Genomic DNA, 14,982 nt, shown 5'->3' with positions numbered 1-14,982 from the left:
GCCCCCCTCCGCCATAGAGTAACAGGCCTACCCTGTCTTTGGTCTTCCTCTTGCTTCTAATGTATTTGGGTTTTCTTGTTACCCTTTGTCTGTCACTAATAAGTTCCATTTTTTTTTGTATTGAAACTCATCATTCTGGCCTGCCTACAAATCTATGCTTGAGAAATATTGTTTAATGGAAATACCACTGTTTATTTGTAAAGGATTGAGGCTTATCTTATAGCTGCCTCCTCCTCCTGGACTAGGTTTTATTCTTGCTGAGCCAGCTCACTCCCTGGGTTAGTTCTGTCTGAGCTCTCCCACAGAATCCAGGGAAGCAATTTCCAGCAGGGTTCATTGTTTTATTTTAAGACGTCCTAACAAAACAAATTAAACCCTCATAGACTCTTCCCTCAAAGTCTGTGCAGGCCGAGTAGTCCCTTCCCCCAAATCTCCCCCTCATGCTAGAAACCTCAGCAACCCAAAACTTCCTGGCGCTTACCTCAGAGTCTCAGTAACAAAGCACTTCACACAGTTGCAACTTCCGTCCATTTGGTTTCTGGAGCAATTTCTCTCTGCTGTCACTCCAGTAGCAGTCCATGGGGAGCACAGCCCTTGTTCCTTAGCTTTCTGGAAGGTGTTGCAGTCCCTCCTTCCATTTTCTGCTGCTGTCATTTGTAAGGCTCAGCTAATTAAGTTCCAGCTCTCTTCTCAGGTGTAGTAGGAGGGGCTAATCAGCCAGTTGCATTCCTCTGATTTAAGAGGAATGGTATCCCTTATACCTTCCCATACTTTTCCCCCTCCCCTCTTGAGTGGGAGTTTTGGGGCTGTCACTGCCAAGCACCCAGTCCTTTTCAGTTCTTGAAAAGAAGCATTCCTATGGTCCTACCCAGGCTGATACTCTTATTTGAAATTTGAAAGGGCTGTAGGGCTAAGTCCCAGTGTGTCATGCAGGTCTTTCATTGTTTGGAGCCACTTCAGTGCCACATGTCAGTGACCCAGACAAAGGGTGTTCCAAACACAAGTGGTGTCTGAATGGCTTTATGGCCCATTGTATGGTCAGACATTCTCTCTTGATGACATAATACTGGGTTTCCCCTATTTATGTAAATGATTAGGGTGCTCTTGTCCATGGAAGGTTTAGAATAGCACTGCACCTGTGGTGGTAGAGGTCTCTTTGTAGATGGTAGATGTCTCATGCATTCTCAAGAGAAATCAGGTCTGTGCAATACTGGCTTGTAGTATAGGATCAGATTAATTTTCTGAAATGCTTAATCACACTGGGGGGACCACGTGACTTGTCGAGGGGCTGATTTTTTTTTCCCACAAGGTCAGTAAGAGGTGTTGCTAATAAGGCAAAGTCAGGCATAGATCTTCTATAGTACCTTTATAGACCTAGGAAGGCCCAGACCTGCTTTTTAGTTTTTGGTATGGAGATGTTTGCTAGCACCTCAAGTTTGTCCATTAGGGGTTATACCTTACTGTTCTGCACTAGATTCCCCAAATATTTCGTATCCTGTTTTCTCACCCTGGACTTCTTTAGGTTTACTGTCAAATGGGCATCTCCTAGGGCTTGAAGAACGGCTGCTAGGTTCTGGAGGTGGGTGGGCCAGTCCTGATTGTAGACCGTCACATAATCTAGGTAAGCTGCAGCATGATGAAGGTGGGGCAATAACGCTTGGTCCATCAGCCTTTGAAAGGTGGCTGGTCCCCCTCGCAAACCAAAGGGCATGGCAACACATTGGAATAGGTCCACTGAGGTAGAAAAGGCTTTTTTTCCCTGGGAGTTGATAGTAAGGGGAATTTGCTAATAGCCCTTAGTTAGATTTCATGTTGTGATAAAGTGGGCTTGACCAAGAGGATTCAGCAGTTCATCAGCACAGGGCATCGAATATGCATCATAGTCAGAAATGACATTTATGTGGTGGAAATCTACACAAAATTGGATGGTCCCATCCGGCTTTGGTACCAAAATCCCTGGACTATGCCAGAGGCCATGAGATTCCTCAGTTACACCAAATCTTAACAATTTCTGTACTTCCTGAACTAACACGTTTCATGCTTTCTGGGATTTGATAGGATTTTCTAATGGGCTTGGCTCCTGGTCCTATGCAGATGTGGAGAGTCATCAAGGAGGTTTGTTCTGTTCGTGGGGAAGACCACTACCTTGTAAGCTCTTGGGAGGGTGCTTTGTTTGCTTTTTCTCCTTATTAACCCTCAGATGGCACCTCCTCACTCCCAGTTTTGGCCAGTTTAGGAAGCTGAGGCCCCAGAACCTCTTCTCCCTCCTCCAGATGGATGAAGAGGATTTCCTGGACCTTCCAGGATTTTAACAGATTTACATAATAAATCTGCCTTTGTTTTCTCTTTTCTGGACAATGAATTTTGTAATCTACTGGTTCTACCCACTGGAACACTTCATATGGGCCCTGCCATTTGGCCAGGAGCTTGCTGGGAAGGAATAGGAGCACTTGGTCTTCTGGCTCTAGACCCTTTACTGTATTGTCACATTGGGGTCTGTTAGGCCTGAAAGAGGTTAGTTTGGGAAAAGTGGGTCTCAAGCATTCTAACCTTTCCCTCATTTGAATGAGACATTGAAGGACAGTGGTAGAGTGGGTGGGTTTAGTTTATCAAGACACACTAACCAAGTCTGAAACTCCTCAAGGCTGTTTCCCATCAAGAAGCTTGAAAGGGTGGAAGCCCGTTCAGGCTTATGGTACCTCTCATGCTGGAAACGGAAGATAGGGGAGCAGCTGGTTCCCGTCTTCGGCCTCTGTTTCTGTAAACCTTTAATGTATTTTTGAGGGTCTTACTGAACTGCTCCACTAGACCATCCATCTAGGAATGGTAAATTGTGCTCTGGAGAGGTCATACTTTCAATGGTGCCTAAACTTACTGGAGCACCTGGGACGTGAAATTTGTCCCTTGATCTGTGATGACTTCCAATGGAAGGGCAACCTGGGAAAACACTTGGAGCAGCTATTGTGTTATGGTGGAGGCAGATGTGTTTCATGGGGGCATTGCCTCTGGATATCAAGAGGCATTGTCCACAAGTACCAAAAGTGACTGGGCCTATTATATCAATCCCTATCCATTCAAAAGGGGCATGAAAGGGACCCAGCCCCAACCCTTTGGGGTTACTTTTTGACAGTTGGGGCATAGTAAACAGAAATCGGCTACCTCTTTATATATCGCTGTCCAAAAGAATCCAGCCAACAGTCTTTCTTGGGTTTTCACCTTACCGAGGTGTCTGGCCATGGGAAGAGTACGGGCTAGCCGTAGAGCTGCCACTGATTGGGCTTGGGGACTAGGAGTTGATATCTGGGTCCTTTAATTTGGACATGTCTCATGGAATTCAAACCGGGGCAACTGGAGAGATACGTGTTCAGAGGTGACCATCTTGTTGACTGTGCTGAATTGGTTAAAACATTCCCAGAGTGTCTGGTCATCCTGTTGAGCTGCCACAATGTCAAAGGTGTAACTAGGGATGCTGTAGTCTAGGATGGGAAGGAGCTCTGCGGTGTACGTGGGTAGGGGATAACCTACAGACTGTTGGGATGTTCCTTCTCCAGGGCCTATCCTTTGGAAAGGTTCTTCTCCAGGCTCCATGGTGTCATCTCTGCCACAGACCTAGGTTCGTCCTCCCTTCTGAGATGACTTTGGCTGTTTCTGTGAGCCTTGGGAACTGTGTGAGACTTCAGAAAGATCAGAGTGAGCAATGGGGAATAGGTCCTAAACATCTGAGGGTGGGGGGCTTTTCTTGCATCTGAAGGGTGTCTGGGGTGGAGGGAACAGATTCTCTTCCCAGGAGGGTCTGAAGATGTGTGCAGTTGCGTCCCAGGATCACTGGCCGGGGTAGGTGATCCTATCTGAAGGTGCCCTATCTGGTCTGCTGCCTGCAAAACGACAGATGCCGTTGGGTACATATGGATTTCTCCATGGATGCAGGAAATCTGGGCTGACCACTCTGTATCCATGACTTTGGGTCAGACTAAGTCCTGTTGAAGTAGAGTTTGTCCATACCCCTCCACCATGTTTGGTCCTATTTTTATTGGGATCATGAAGGGCTTCGGAGTCCCCGTTCTGTTGGTTGGTTTGGATTCTCCCCTGCTTGGTCAAATAGTGCTTTCTATCATAGGCATTCCCATTGTATGTGCCTGGGTTAGCCACAGTGATAACATACCACTGGCCCTTCATGGGTGGGCAGTGGTGGCCCTTGAAAGTCTGGGACTTTGGAGGCTCATATTGGGGGTAAAGTTTTGTTGCTTGAGAGAGACCAGTACTGTGAATCTTGCTGGGTTGGTAGGTTATCATCTCTTACTGCCATTCTAAGTGTGGATGGCCCACAGTTAGACTTCCTTTCCAACTCCTAGGCAATTCTGCCTCCGAGAACCTTTCGGTTGTCTCCACTTCCTCCATAGCAGATGTGTTTGAACTGCCACAGGGAGAATGTGCAGGTATTGTTCCAAGACAGTATTGTCCATGAGCTCCACCACCATCTTGGCTTCCAGGTATAGCCATTGGGTAGCTAAGGCCTGGAGCTGTTGAGCTACCTCCGGGGGCATGCTCCATTAAGGGATAACTCTAACTGAAATTTGTTTCAATAAGCCTATAGAGACCAAGGTGGCCCAGGATGCTCCCCTGCCCCCGCATTTCCTGCTGTCCTCTTTTATACTGTAACTAAGTCCCAGCTCTCTTCTCAGGTGTGGGCAGGGCTAATCAGCCAGCTGCACGGCTCTGACCCCAGAGGAATGCAGCCAGCCAGCTAGCTACACTCCTCTCACCCCAGAGGAATGGTATCCCTTATAAATTCACAGCATTATGTTTAAATGTAACATTTATTTCAGTATAAGATATTAACAATAAGAATACTGTCAGTCACTTTTCTAGCTAATAACTTGTTAAAATATATCTTACAGCTAAAGCTGATCAACCAGTGGAAAAATATATTTGTTGACGATGATATTCAACACACATCACTGGTTTTGTTCAAGTAATAGATTTTCTAAATAATACTCGACCAATCCTACTTACAGCATCTTATTTTTTGTTATATCTCTGGCTTCAGTCTTTCATTTTTTTTTGTTCTGTCTTAGATACTGGTGCACCTTTTACTAAGTTGTCTTTAGTGTCATCTTCCTCTCGCCTTCTTTTTTCCATATACTATGTTCTCTTCTGCCTCATTTACAATTTCTGCCTTTCCTATTGTTTTCCACTTCTCCCAAAAGCATGGTCACTATTTCACCAGTTTATCCCTCCCTCTGTTCTGCTCAGACCAATATATGCACCCCCAGTAGGGCTTGGAAATTTTACAAGACAGCTAGTAGCCAGAGAACTAAATCTACCAGCCACAGAACAATACAAAATAGGGAAGGGGCATTGTATAGGAACAATATCTAAATGAGGACACAGACTGTCTGCTTTGGGAATGGAAAGCTATGTTTCCTTCCCACATGAGATCAGGAAGTGATATAAATTTTGAGATCTGGGAAGAGTTTCTTCTTTTCCTAGAGACCTTCCTGGGACTAGGGAACAATAGGAATCTGGAAAATAGAATCGGGTAATTGCAGGTGAGATGGGAGTTCTTCACACCCTGGAATCCTTCTGCAGGTCTGGAGTTTAGATATTGGGAGACCTTTGTTGCTGATGTTGAAGAAAAGGTAGACGGGAATGAGCACAGAGAGAGGAGGGAATTGAGACAGGCCCAGGCATGTATTGCGCTGTCTGTCTGCTCACACTTGCTGAAAAATAATTTGATAAGTAGCAGGGAAGAAGAAAATCCCTAAACTTCATAGAAAGCTTTTTTTTTTTTTTTAAATCAGGATTTACTGTTTAAAGGTTGCTTTGTCAGAAATTTAAAAATAAAAAAGTTGATAGTATCTCTTTCAATATTAGGTGGCACAGAGCTTCAGGGTAAGGGAATATGCAGTAGGAATAGAAAATGACTGCAGCAGCTGCCACCCTTTAATGTTGAGGGAACATTGTCATTGTTGCAGAAGGTAGACTGAGTCTCCTGCTTTGGAAATAGACAGCCCTCCTTTCACTGTAACATTTCTTTTTAATAAATGTTTCAGTAGCTCTGTCCTCTTCTGTTCCATTGTCACTCCTGTTTTTTGGAAGTGTAGAACTTCCCAAGAAATTGTTTCTAGGTTAAACCTGGATTCCCAAAATATTAACTTGGGAGGAAATTTCTTAAACTTAAAAAAATCCACCAGATAGTTTTAGAAGGTTCTTTGTGTTTTCAGATCTATTTATGTATTCTCTCTCTTTTTTTTTTTTCGTAAATAAATCAGCTGAATTTCAGCACACCAACCTTGTATGCACTTTATGGAACTGAAATAATGGAATCCGGTTATATTGATGGTGGACATTCTGTGAGAAGACTAGATATTGCCTTATTTCTGCCCAACTAGTGGCTTCCTAAAGCCAAAATAGCCCTTAGAAATTCAAAGCTAAATAATGTGGCTTGGATTCCTGTGGAATCTAAATGCACCAGCCTGATCATTATTTATTTCCACAGATGCTAAAGATTTGAAAAAATGGGAAGTCTTTTTGCCAAACTTAATCATTTTGGTTATACAGATCCCAAAGTAGGGGGTAATTAAAATCCATGTTAAATTCTAACTTCAGATGATGAAGAGTTGTTCTGATTGAGGGCCACATGTAGTTGGTTCTACTGATTATATGTAAAGTTGAGGGGCAACTAGAACCTACAGTCCTTAATTAATACTGGTGTTTTTGTTTTAATAAATGTGCAATTTAAAAAATATTAATATTGAAAAATGACCGTGCATTAGATTCAGTCGCGACAAAGTCCGTGGCGCTGATCTGCAAATTAGCCAGCCGCTTTGATTCAAAAGGGACGTTCTATCAACTCCAATTGTTTTTGATTAGTCAGCAGTTTGGATTTGTCTGAAATCAATGAAGCAAGTATGTGGAACATTTATTATGCAGATTAAGAGTAATGAATTAATTTTTTTTAAAGCCAATTCACCACCTTTCTATCTCTCCAGCAAAAGAAACAAACCCTTCTTTCCTTGCTTTAATCAACAAAATTATGAATACAAAGCTAAGCATGAAACTTCCAATATTTAACCCAAATAAGGCATCCATCTTAACATTACCTAGCAGTTTGATCCTTAAATCTGAATTTTCACACCCACTTTTAATGAATGTAGAGGTTTTGCAGCTAGGTATTGTCATATCAACAATTTTACATGTTTAAAACTTCTTTCAGATCCAAACTAATTCTTAGTACAAAATGTTGGTGCAGCTAACACCACCAAAGTAGTTTAAATTGTTACATGAATATGTCTTTATGAAAAACATTGCTGGAAAAAGTTGCACAATTGACACCTTTCCTTTTGTTGTTGTTCAAGGTATCCATCTCGCATTGAGAAGATAGACTATGAAGAGGGGAAGATGTTGGTCCATTTTGAACGTTGGAGTCATCGCTATGATGAGTGGATTTATTGGGACAGCAATAGATTACGACCCCTGGAACGACCAGCACTAAGGAAAGAAGGGCTAAAAGATGATGATGAATTTGTTGTAAGTAGGAAGATAATTTTTTTCTGACTCCTTGTGTAAATTATTTTATTTAGGCTTGGAAGGGTTAGATTTTTATCAGTTAATGCCTGTAAACATCAATTTCACCATAAAAACACAAACAGATGAAAAAATATTTCCATCAGTGATAATTAGGGCTGTCGATTAATCACAGTTATCTCACGTGATTAACTCAAAAAAATTAATCGCGATTAATCGCAGTTTTAATCGCACTGTTAAACAATAGAACACCAATTGAAATTTATTAAATATTTTGGATGTTTTTCTACATATTCATACATATTGTATTCTGTGTTGTAACTGAAATCAAAGTGTATGTTATTTTTGATTACAAATATTTGCACTGTAAAAATAAAGTATTTTTCAATTCACCTCAAACAAGTACTGTAGTGCAATCCATTGTCATGAAAATGCAACTTACATATATAGATTTTTTTTAAAAAAAATTTTTCTTGGTTACATAACTGCACTCAAAAACAAAACAATGTAAAACTTTAGCGCCTACAGGTCCATTCAGTCCTATGTCTCCTTCAGCCAATTGCTAAGACAAACGAGTTTGCTTACATATACAGGAGATAATATTGTCCTCTTCTTATTTACAATGTCACTAGAAAGTGAGAACAGGCATTTGCATGGCACTTTTGTAGCTGGCATTGCAAAGTATTTACGTGCCAGGTGCGGTAAAGATTCATATTTGTATTCTGTGTTGTAATTGAAATCCAATATATTTGAAAGTGTAGAAAATATTTAAATATTTTTGGATAAATTGTATTCTATTATTGTTTAACAGCAATTAATCGCTTGACAGCCCTAAGATCAAAATTTACACATAGGCAAAGTTTTAAAAAAAAAGAAAAATGCTGCTTGAGAACTTAAGGATATTTACTTTGTAAATTTTAATTTGTATATTTTGACATGTGATGTAGGTAATTTGTGTTTTAACAGTTATAAAGCTTTAACTTTATGAATGGCAGCAGCTACTGTCTTTAAATAATTCTGACACCCCCCACTTCCAAGAAATGTCAAAATTTTGATCAATAAACATTTTTTAAAATGTTTAAAAATAAAGATCAGTATTATCTGTCAAAGTTATAAAAAAGTAAAAATTGAATTCTTTCAAACCTAATGGTATTAATTTTTTTTCAAGGAAAATATCGCTAAGTTATAAAGCTTAAGTTTGTTTTGGAAAGGTTTGCAGGGCAAGATATTAATAGTTAAAATTGTTTAAAATAGGATTTTAAACCTGGAGAAGAGGTGCTAGCTCGTTGGACAGACTGTCGATATTACCCTGCTAAGATTGAAGCAATTAACAAGGAGGGTATGTATATAAATACAATGCATCTGTAAGTACTTCTGTTTGTTTACCAGGAACACTGCTATTATCTGTTTAAAATCAAAATGTGTTTACATACGGTTTTATTCACTATGTTAAACATACTGTTGGAAGCATTGCTATTCTATGAGGGGAGGAATGGGTTTGATCTAATGAGCATTTATCATCTTTTATTTCTATGAAGTTAAAAACTTGGGGTACCTCCTCCACTCAGTAGTAATGTAACTTTCATTTATAGTAGCGAGATGAACATTCTTGCCTCAATATTATAGAACCCTTCACAGTACGGTTGGTTTGGGTTTATATTTATATGCTTACAGTACCTCAATTCTTCTAGAAAACGTTCAAAAACTCATTTTTGAGCTTTGGTAATCAGTGAAATAAGATAAATGCAATATTAAAAGGAAAATGCCAGCTAACTTAGGCATAAAATGTAAAGTAGTTTGACGTTTGCATTGTTTTGATTTTAAATCTATTGCAATGCTTTTATTGTATTTAAAAATGAATGAAAATTGTTTTTGGGTATGGGTTTAAATGTACTGATAATACATGGCATCATTGGATTAATAAATTGGAAATTTATAAACAAAAATGAAGCACTACTTATTGTCCAAGCTGTGAGAAATGTAATCATATAAAATAGGTTTTACAGTTTTAGTACAACTGTCCAAGGTCCTGAAACCACAAACACTTATCTCAGTAACTTTATGCGCTTGTCTTGTCTCATAATCCCATAGAACTCAACACTGAGCTTTTCATTGTGAGTAAAGAGGGTTTTTTAAGCACTTCTGTCTTGATTGTGTCCCTTTTAATCTTGATGTGATCCAAGGAGGATATGTGACTGTAACTATAAAGGGAAGAATTTTAAATAGATGCTCAGTCCTATAGTATTTGCAGAGCCAAAGCACTCACTGATGTCACATGCAGGACCGGGTCTGAAATGACTGTGTATTTGTAGCATTTTGGGGAAGTATTGAGGTACTTATATTTCTAACTACTCATAGTGATTGCATCAATCCTGTTTTAGGAACCTTCACAGTACAGTTCTATGATGGAGTTATTCGATGTCTAAAAAGGATGCATATCAAATCTATGCCTGAGGATGCCAAAGGGCAGGTGAGGATATTAGGTGTCTTTTCTTGCTTGTTTGTGTTGACTACTAAACAGGGCATGTGGTATTAACAGTGACCTGAGAACAAATTATCTGCTGAATGCCCCATGCAGGAAGGGTCATGTAACACAAATGATTTTAAACTTACTGCTGCCTTCTCTTTAGGTCCCTCAGTATGTTGGTTCACCAGTTCTTAACTTCAGGGGATGCCCTAGCATGTGCTGTGCTAGTGATCGCATCTCAATTATGAAACCTCTGAGTGCAGTATGCTCTCCTCACTGGCTCATCTGTTCCCTGACCATTCTCTTTCCAGTGGTCCCAACCCAGGACCACATAAGGGCCAACAGGTTCTCTCCTTCTTTGTGGCCTTTTAGAAGAGGCCTTAGCCCATCAGTGGGCCGCTGCTGGTGGATTTGTTACAATGTCGGATTTCTACCACTTTCTTCTATTAATTCAGAGTTAGTTCATTTTTTTTATCGCCCTATGCCAAAATGGGCAGATATTCCTTTATCTGTGACAGTCTCAATGCCGTCACAGAAGAGAGTAGCACCCAACCAGGAAGGGAGGCAGGTTATGAGATACAATCTAAGATAAATAGCAGGATTTTAACTTAAATACTTAGGAGTTTTATCCAGTCTTCAAGTTTTTATGAAGCCTGATTTGAAGTGAGCTGTAGCTCACGAAAGCTTATGCTCAAATAAATTTGTTAGTCTCTAAGGTGCCACAAGTCCTCCTAATCTTTTTAAAGTAATTGTGCTGGTAATGAGAAATTTTAGCTATTTTTAAAAAAAAATGAAATGATTGTCGAAACTTGCTAAAAGAAGCGAGTAAATTTGATAAAATGCAAATAGTTATAGTCCCCAGTTTTTCAAGAAATTGTTTTTACTTGGAAGAGCAGAATTCAAATATCTAATCTGCTCTGGAAAATGACTTATAAAAATGAATAAATTACTGGGTTTGGTTTTTATATGACTATTTGCAAATGGAGAAATGGGAGGGCCTTTTAAACAATAATTTGTGCATGCTTCTGTGTAACTGATAGCTTTAAATCATGATATGACAATCACACAAAGAATGTTAGGACTTTGGAGACGGACAGGCAATGGATTATTTGGGGCACCTTCAGACTTTAATCCTTTTTTTTTTTTTTAAATAGTTAAGCACAGAAATCCCTACTCACATTACCGTCAGCCTCTTGCTGGATGGTTATGTGCATTCTGTTGAGTTTCTGTACAAACATTAATTGTGTATAACCCAATGAGGTAAGACGTTAAATATTATTTCATTTGATTTTACAAATAGGGAAACTTAGGCAGGGAAGTTGCAACTTGAATAAAGAAGAATAGTGAGCTTGGATTAGAGTTCAGAAGTTCCTTGCTCTCAAACCTTTGCTTGTTCCACTAAATCATGTTGTCTGTTGAACTATTGAGATACTACTCTGTAGCAAAATGCCACTTTGGCTTCTCAGCAGAGAAACAAAAACTCAGTTGAAACAACCAGCCAGTAACTGGGAGGAAGTCTGTAGGAGTGTTAGTGTTAGTGCAGCCCAAATGACACTCTTATAAACACAAAAAATTATTCTGCTTTTCTTCAAATATTGAGACATTTGTGGTGTTGGATTTCATGTGTCTGAGGCCAAACCTGAGTGGCTGTAGTGGAGATTTTGAGGAATAATCACTGGGACAAACTTGTATTTTTGGCAATTAATTTTGATTTCTACACGGGCTAGAAAACGTTCACATTTAAAATGAACGATGAGATTAACTTTGACATTTCTAAATCCCCAAAATCAGAGGCAGGAGTACAAATCTCTTGGTCTCAAAGCAGGCTTTGGGTTTCATTTTTTAAGTAGTAATATAACTGCTGGACAGGAGGCTAGGTAAATCTATTCTGCTATGGCAAAAAATATCCATCTTTATTTCAGAAGTATTTGTGTTGTAAAAATAAAAATACAACCTAAGATTGGTTTGAAGGTCAAAGTTATCTAAGACTAAGCTTTGTTTCAAACTAAAACTGTTCTTTTATTCTAAAAGAAGGCACTTACCAGGACAGGCATAGGTTTTTGTATGATTTCTCAAAGAAGACCCCTCCCCCCTACATAATTTGATATGAAAGTCATGCATCAGATGAACCTGTGATACTATTTGTTAAATTCAGACCCAGAACTTTTTTCCTGTTGGGATTTCTCCCCCTCCTGCCCTCCCCCCGCCCCCCCAAATACTTGTATAGAAACCCCACCCTGAGAGAGTTGGCATTTAGGTTTAAAATTGTATTACTTTTAAAATAATAGTAAGGTATTAGCATGCAACGTTTTTTTCTGAAAATGTTGAATGTGCGCAAAAATAATTTTGTCCATTAGTGTGCAAGCTGACGTGAGAATTACAGAGGCAATGTTTTGATATTTTAATTCACTAAAAGTTGCCTACAAATTCATTTTCTATCACCTTTAAAATAGTGAGTCCATATAAAATATAACGTTCATTAACATTTTTGTATAAGGATTTTTTCTGCTCCCCTTGTTACTTGTGTCGTCTCTTGTGTGTACCTAAGAGCAGTGCATGAGTGATGCAAGTGACCATTAGAACAGTGAAAGTGGTTATACCCAAAGTACTGTCAAATGCACAAATTGAGCACACTGAAGAAGAGACTATTCTTTGATTTTTCTACTCCAGTAATCTTTGGAGTTATTTGTAACAAAAATAGGTGTAATATTTTCAGATGGAAATGTGATTTTAAGTTCACATTGTCTCTTTAAAGTGAGTGATACTGTAGAACTTGTAACATTCTAAGTAAATTTTTTTTAATACTACAGTATTTGTGTGTATTCAAAAATTTCAGCTGTGAGGGTGGAAAGGCAAAAACAAAAACTATACAAACATTTTTGTATTCTTATTTATATGGAGAATACAGACCAGGTTCCTGCTTTGATTAGCTGTGTTTTAAAATTTAGACAGAAATGCAACAGAGATGGGGAAGAGAAGAAATGGAAAAGGGGGAGAATGAAAACTGCCCTTGGGGAGCACTTACAAATAATTCAGATAACTTATTTGTTCTGTTTCATGTTTTTTTGTTTTATCTTCAATATAATTAGGCGCGCGAGAGGGAGCAGATAGCGCCGGAGCTGAGATTAGTGACGGAAATCGAACCAAAAGAAGTGAGTTTTGAGGAGGGATTTGAAGGAGAGGGAGGGAACTTGGTACACAGGAAGAGGAAGCTGAGGAAAAAAGGCACAATTGGGACAGAGACAAAGAAGAGATGATAGGAGAAAACAAGAGCTGAGATCATAGATGTAGGTAGGGCAGAGCTGTATCGGGTGTTGAATGTGAGAGCAAGTAATCCAGTCTTGATTTAGAAACAGCCAGTGAACTAGAAAGGGGTGCGTGGGTGTGGGTGTGGATGTGCGTGATGGGAGGGGTAATGTGGTAGGAGTGCCAGAAGAGGAAGACAGAGAAGTAAAGAGGTGGTAGTTGTGATAGCTGAAGAGAGAGGTGGCAGGACATAAATCCAGGTGTTGGCAGAAGGGATGGATTTTAGAAATGCTACTGCTTTTTGCCTTCCCACTGTTGCAGTTATATGATTATTAAAATGCAGTTGTTCTAGCCAATCAATATATAGGTATGCTGGATGGTTCCTACTAACTTATTTCTTTATTATGCAGTTTCCTGAAGTTTGGCTTAGTTGATCTGATTTTTGTAATGACTGTATGGTTTGCTATACAGTCATGCAGTATGCCAGTCCCTGAACTCTAGCAAGGGCCATTTTTAACCAGTTAGAGCGCAGTGATTTCCTTAATGATAAGTTATTATGCAAGTCTTTTTGCTTTGACTTTTCTCAGAATTCCATCCATTTGTCCAAAACCAGAACTGCTGCTTTATCTCCTGACTGCTTCTTATTACTCTGTTATCCCATATAGCCCTGGACAGGTTAATTAAAAAAATGTTTGTAGTGGGGATAGGAGGAGAAAGAAAGGAACTAAGCCTTCCTTAAGTGGCAAGGAGGAAATACTGAAGGGAAAAAAGGTCATTTGGGGTGAACATTGTGGCTCAGAAGTGGAGGCCGCCATGTTTGCTGCGGTTTGATCATAGGGAATTCTGAAGGCAATGGGTAATCAGAACAAAGTGATTTATAATGGCTACTCAGAGCACTGGGGAGGAAGGGGATGAACTTATTTCAGGAGAACTGTACTTGAGATTGCTCTGTTCTAACTTTGGTAATAACTGGATCTTGGGATTTGTATATACAGTGCATGCCAAAAAAGCTGCTGTTACTGATGTGATTAAAATTATTTGAATGACAGGTTACTGAGTCTGGCTACATCTCAGTATTGTGGCTGGCTGTTATGTTAGAAACCAGGTAACAATCCCAATTCAAGAAAGACTTCAAACTCATTCAGATTTAGAGTCCACCTTTCTTCTTCTTCTCTTTATTTTTCCTTATACAAGTTTTATAAAAGGTTGTAAATAAACTCTGAGCTTACATTTGAAGATGGTTTCTTTCTGAACAGGAATTTCTGTGCTTATCAAGAGAAGATTACATCCCTTAGTTTCTTACACATGAAATGATCTGTCATAGGGCACTCAACCAAAATAAAAATAGACTAACAAAGTCTCTGGCCAGTTTCCTTCATTGTGTATAACAGTCTTTAAACACAGAACAATATAAATAGGACAGTTCTTGTCTCCAGACCTTCCTGTCTTGGCTTCTAGTCATGCAGTCTCTATGTGGTTCCTCCTTACCTGCACCTCCAAAACCTTGTATGGCCTGGGCTTAAAAAAAACTTGTGCACAAGTAAAGGTAGAAACCAAGCCCCAGTCATCCTCCTCTCAGGGTGGCACTTTCCTATGGGAATTTGAAAGCCTGACCTTAGAAACCTTGTTGGGATTTAACCCAAATCACCATGCCACTGTGTGACTGAGCAGGACGCCCACTTATGGACATCACTCATGCAGTGCCACCTATGGGGCACCAAAGGATCTGTACATTCCATCAC

At 39.6% G+C, this 14,982-nt stretch overlaps 1 protein-coding gene across 13 annotated transcripts in view; it reads left to right on the top strand.

Annotated features, from left to right (window-relative positions):
• The window catches only part of PHF20L1 (PHD finger protein 20 like 1), a 78,851-nt gene that overhangs the window by 10,638 nt on the left and 53,231 nt on the right, over positions 1-14,982 (top strand). For 8 of the 13 annotated variants that reach the window (XM_074943836.1, XM_074943833.1, XM_074943832.1 and 5 more), the window contains exons 3-6: positions 7,359-7,530; positions 8,782-8,866; positions 9,909-9,997; positions 13,084-13,146. In XM_074943836.1, the coding sequence (XP_074799937.1) occupies positions 7,359-7,530; positions 8,782-8,866; positions 9,909-9,997; positions 13,084-13,146 (409 nt within the window). The remainder of the gene's footprint in view (positions 1-7,358; positions 7,531-8,781; positions 8,867-9,908; positions 9,998-13,083; positions 13,147-14,982) is intronic. The other 5 variants (XM_074943835.1, XM_074943834.1, XM_074943842.1 and 2 more) reach the window with 1 other exon arrangement.

Source organism: Natator depressus, chromosome 2, assembly GCF_965152275.1.
Source record: "Natator depressus isolate rNatDep1 chromosome 2, rNatDep2.hap1, whole genome shotgun sequence".
In the NCBI taxonomy this organism is placed as follows: Eukaryota; Metazoa; Chordata; order Testudines; family Cheloniidae; genus Natator; species Natator depressus.
This window is presented reverse-complemented; position numbering and strand designations above follow the sequence as displayed.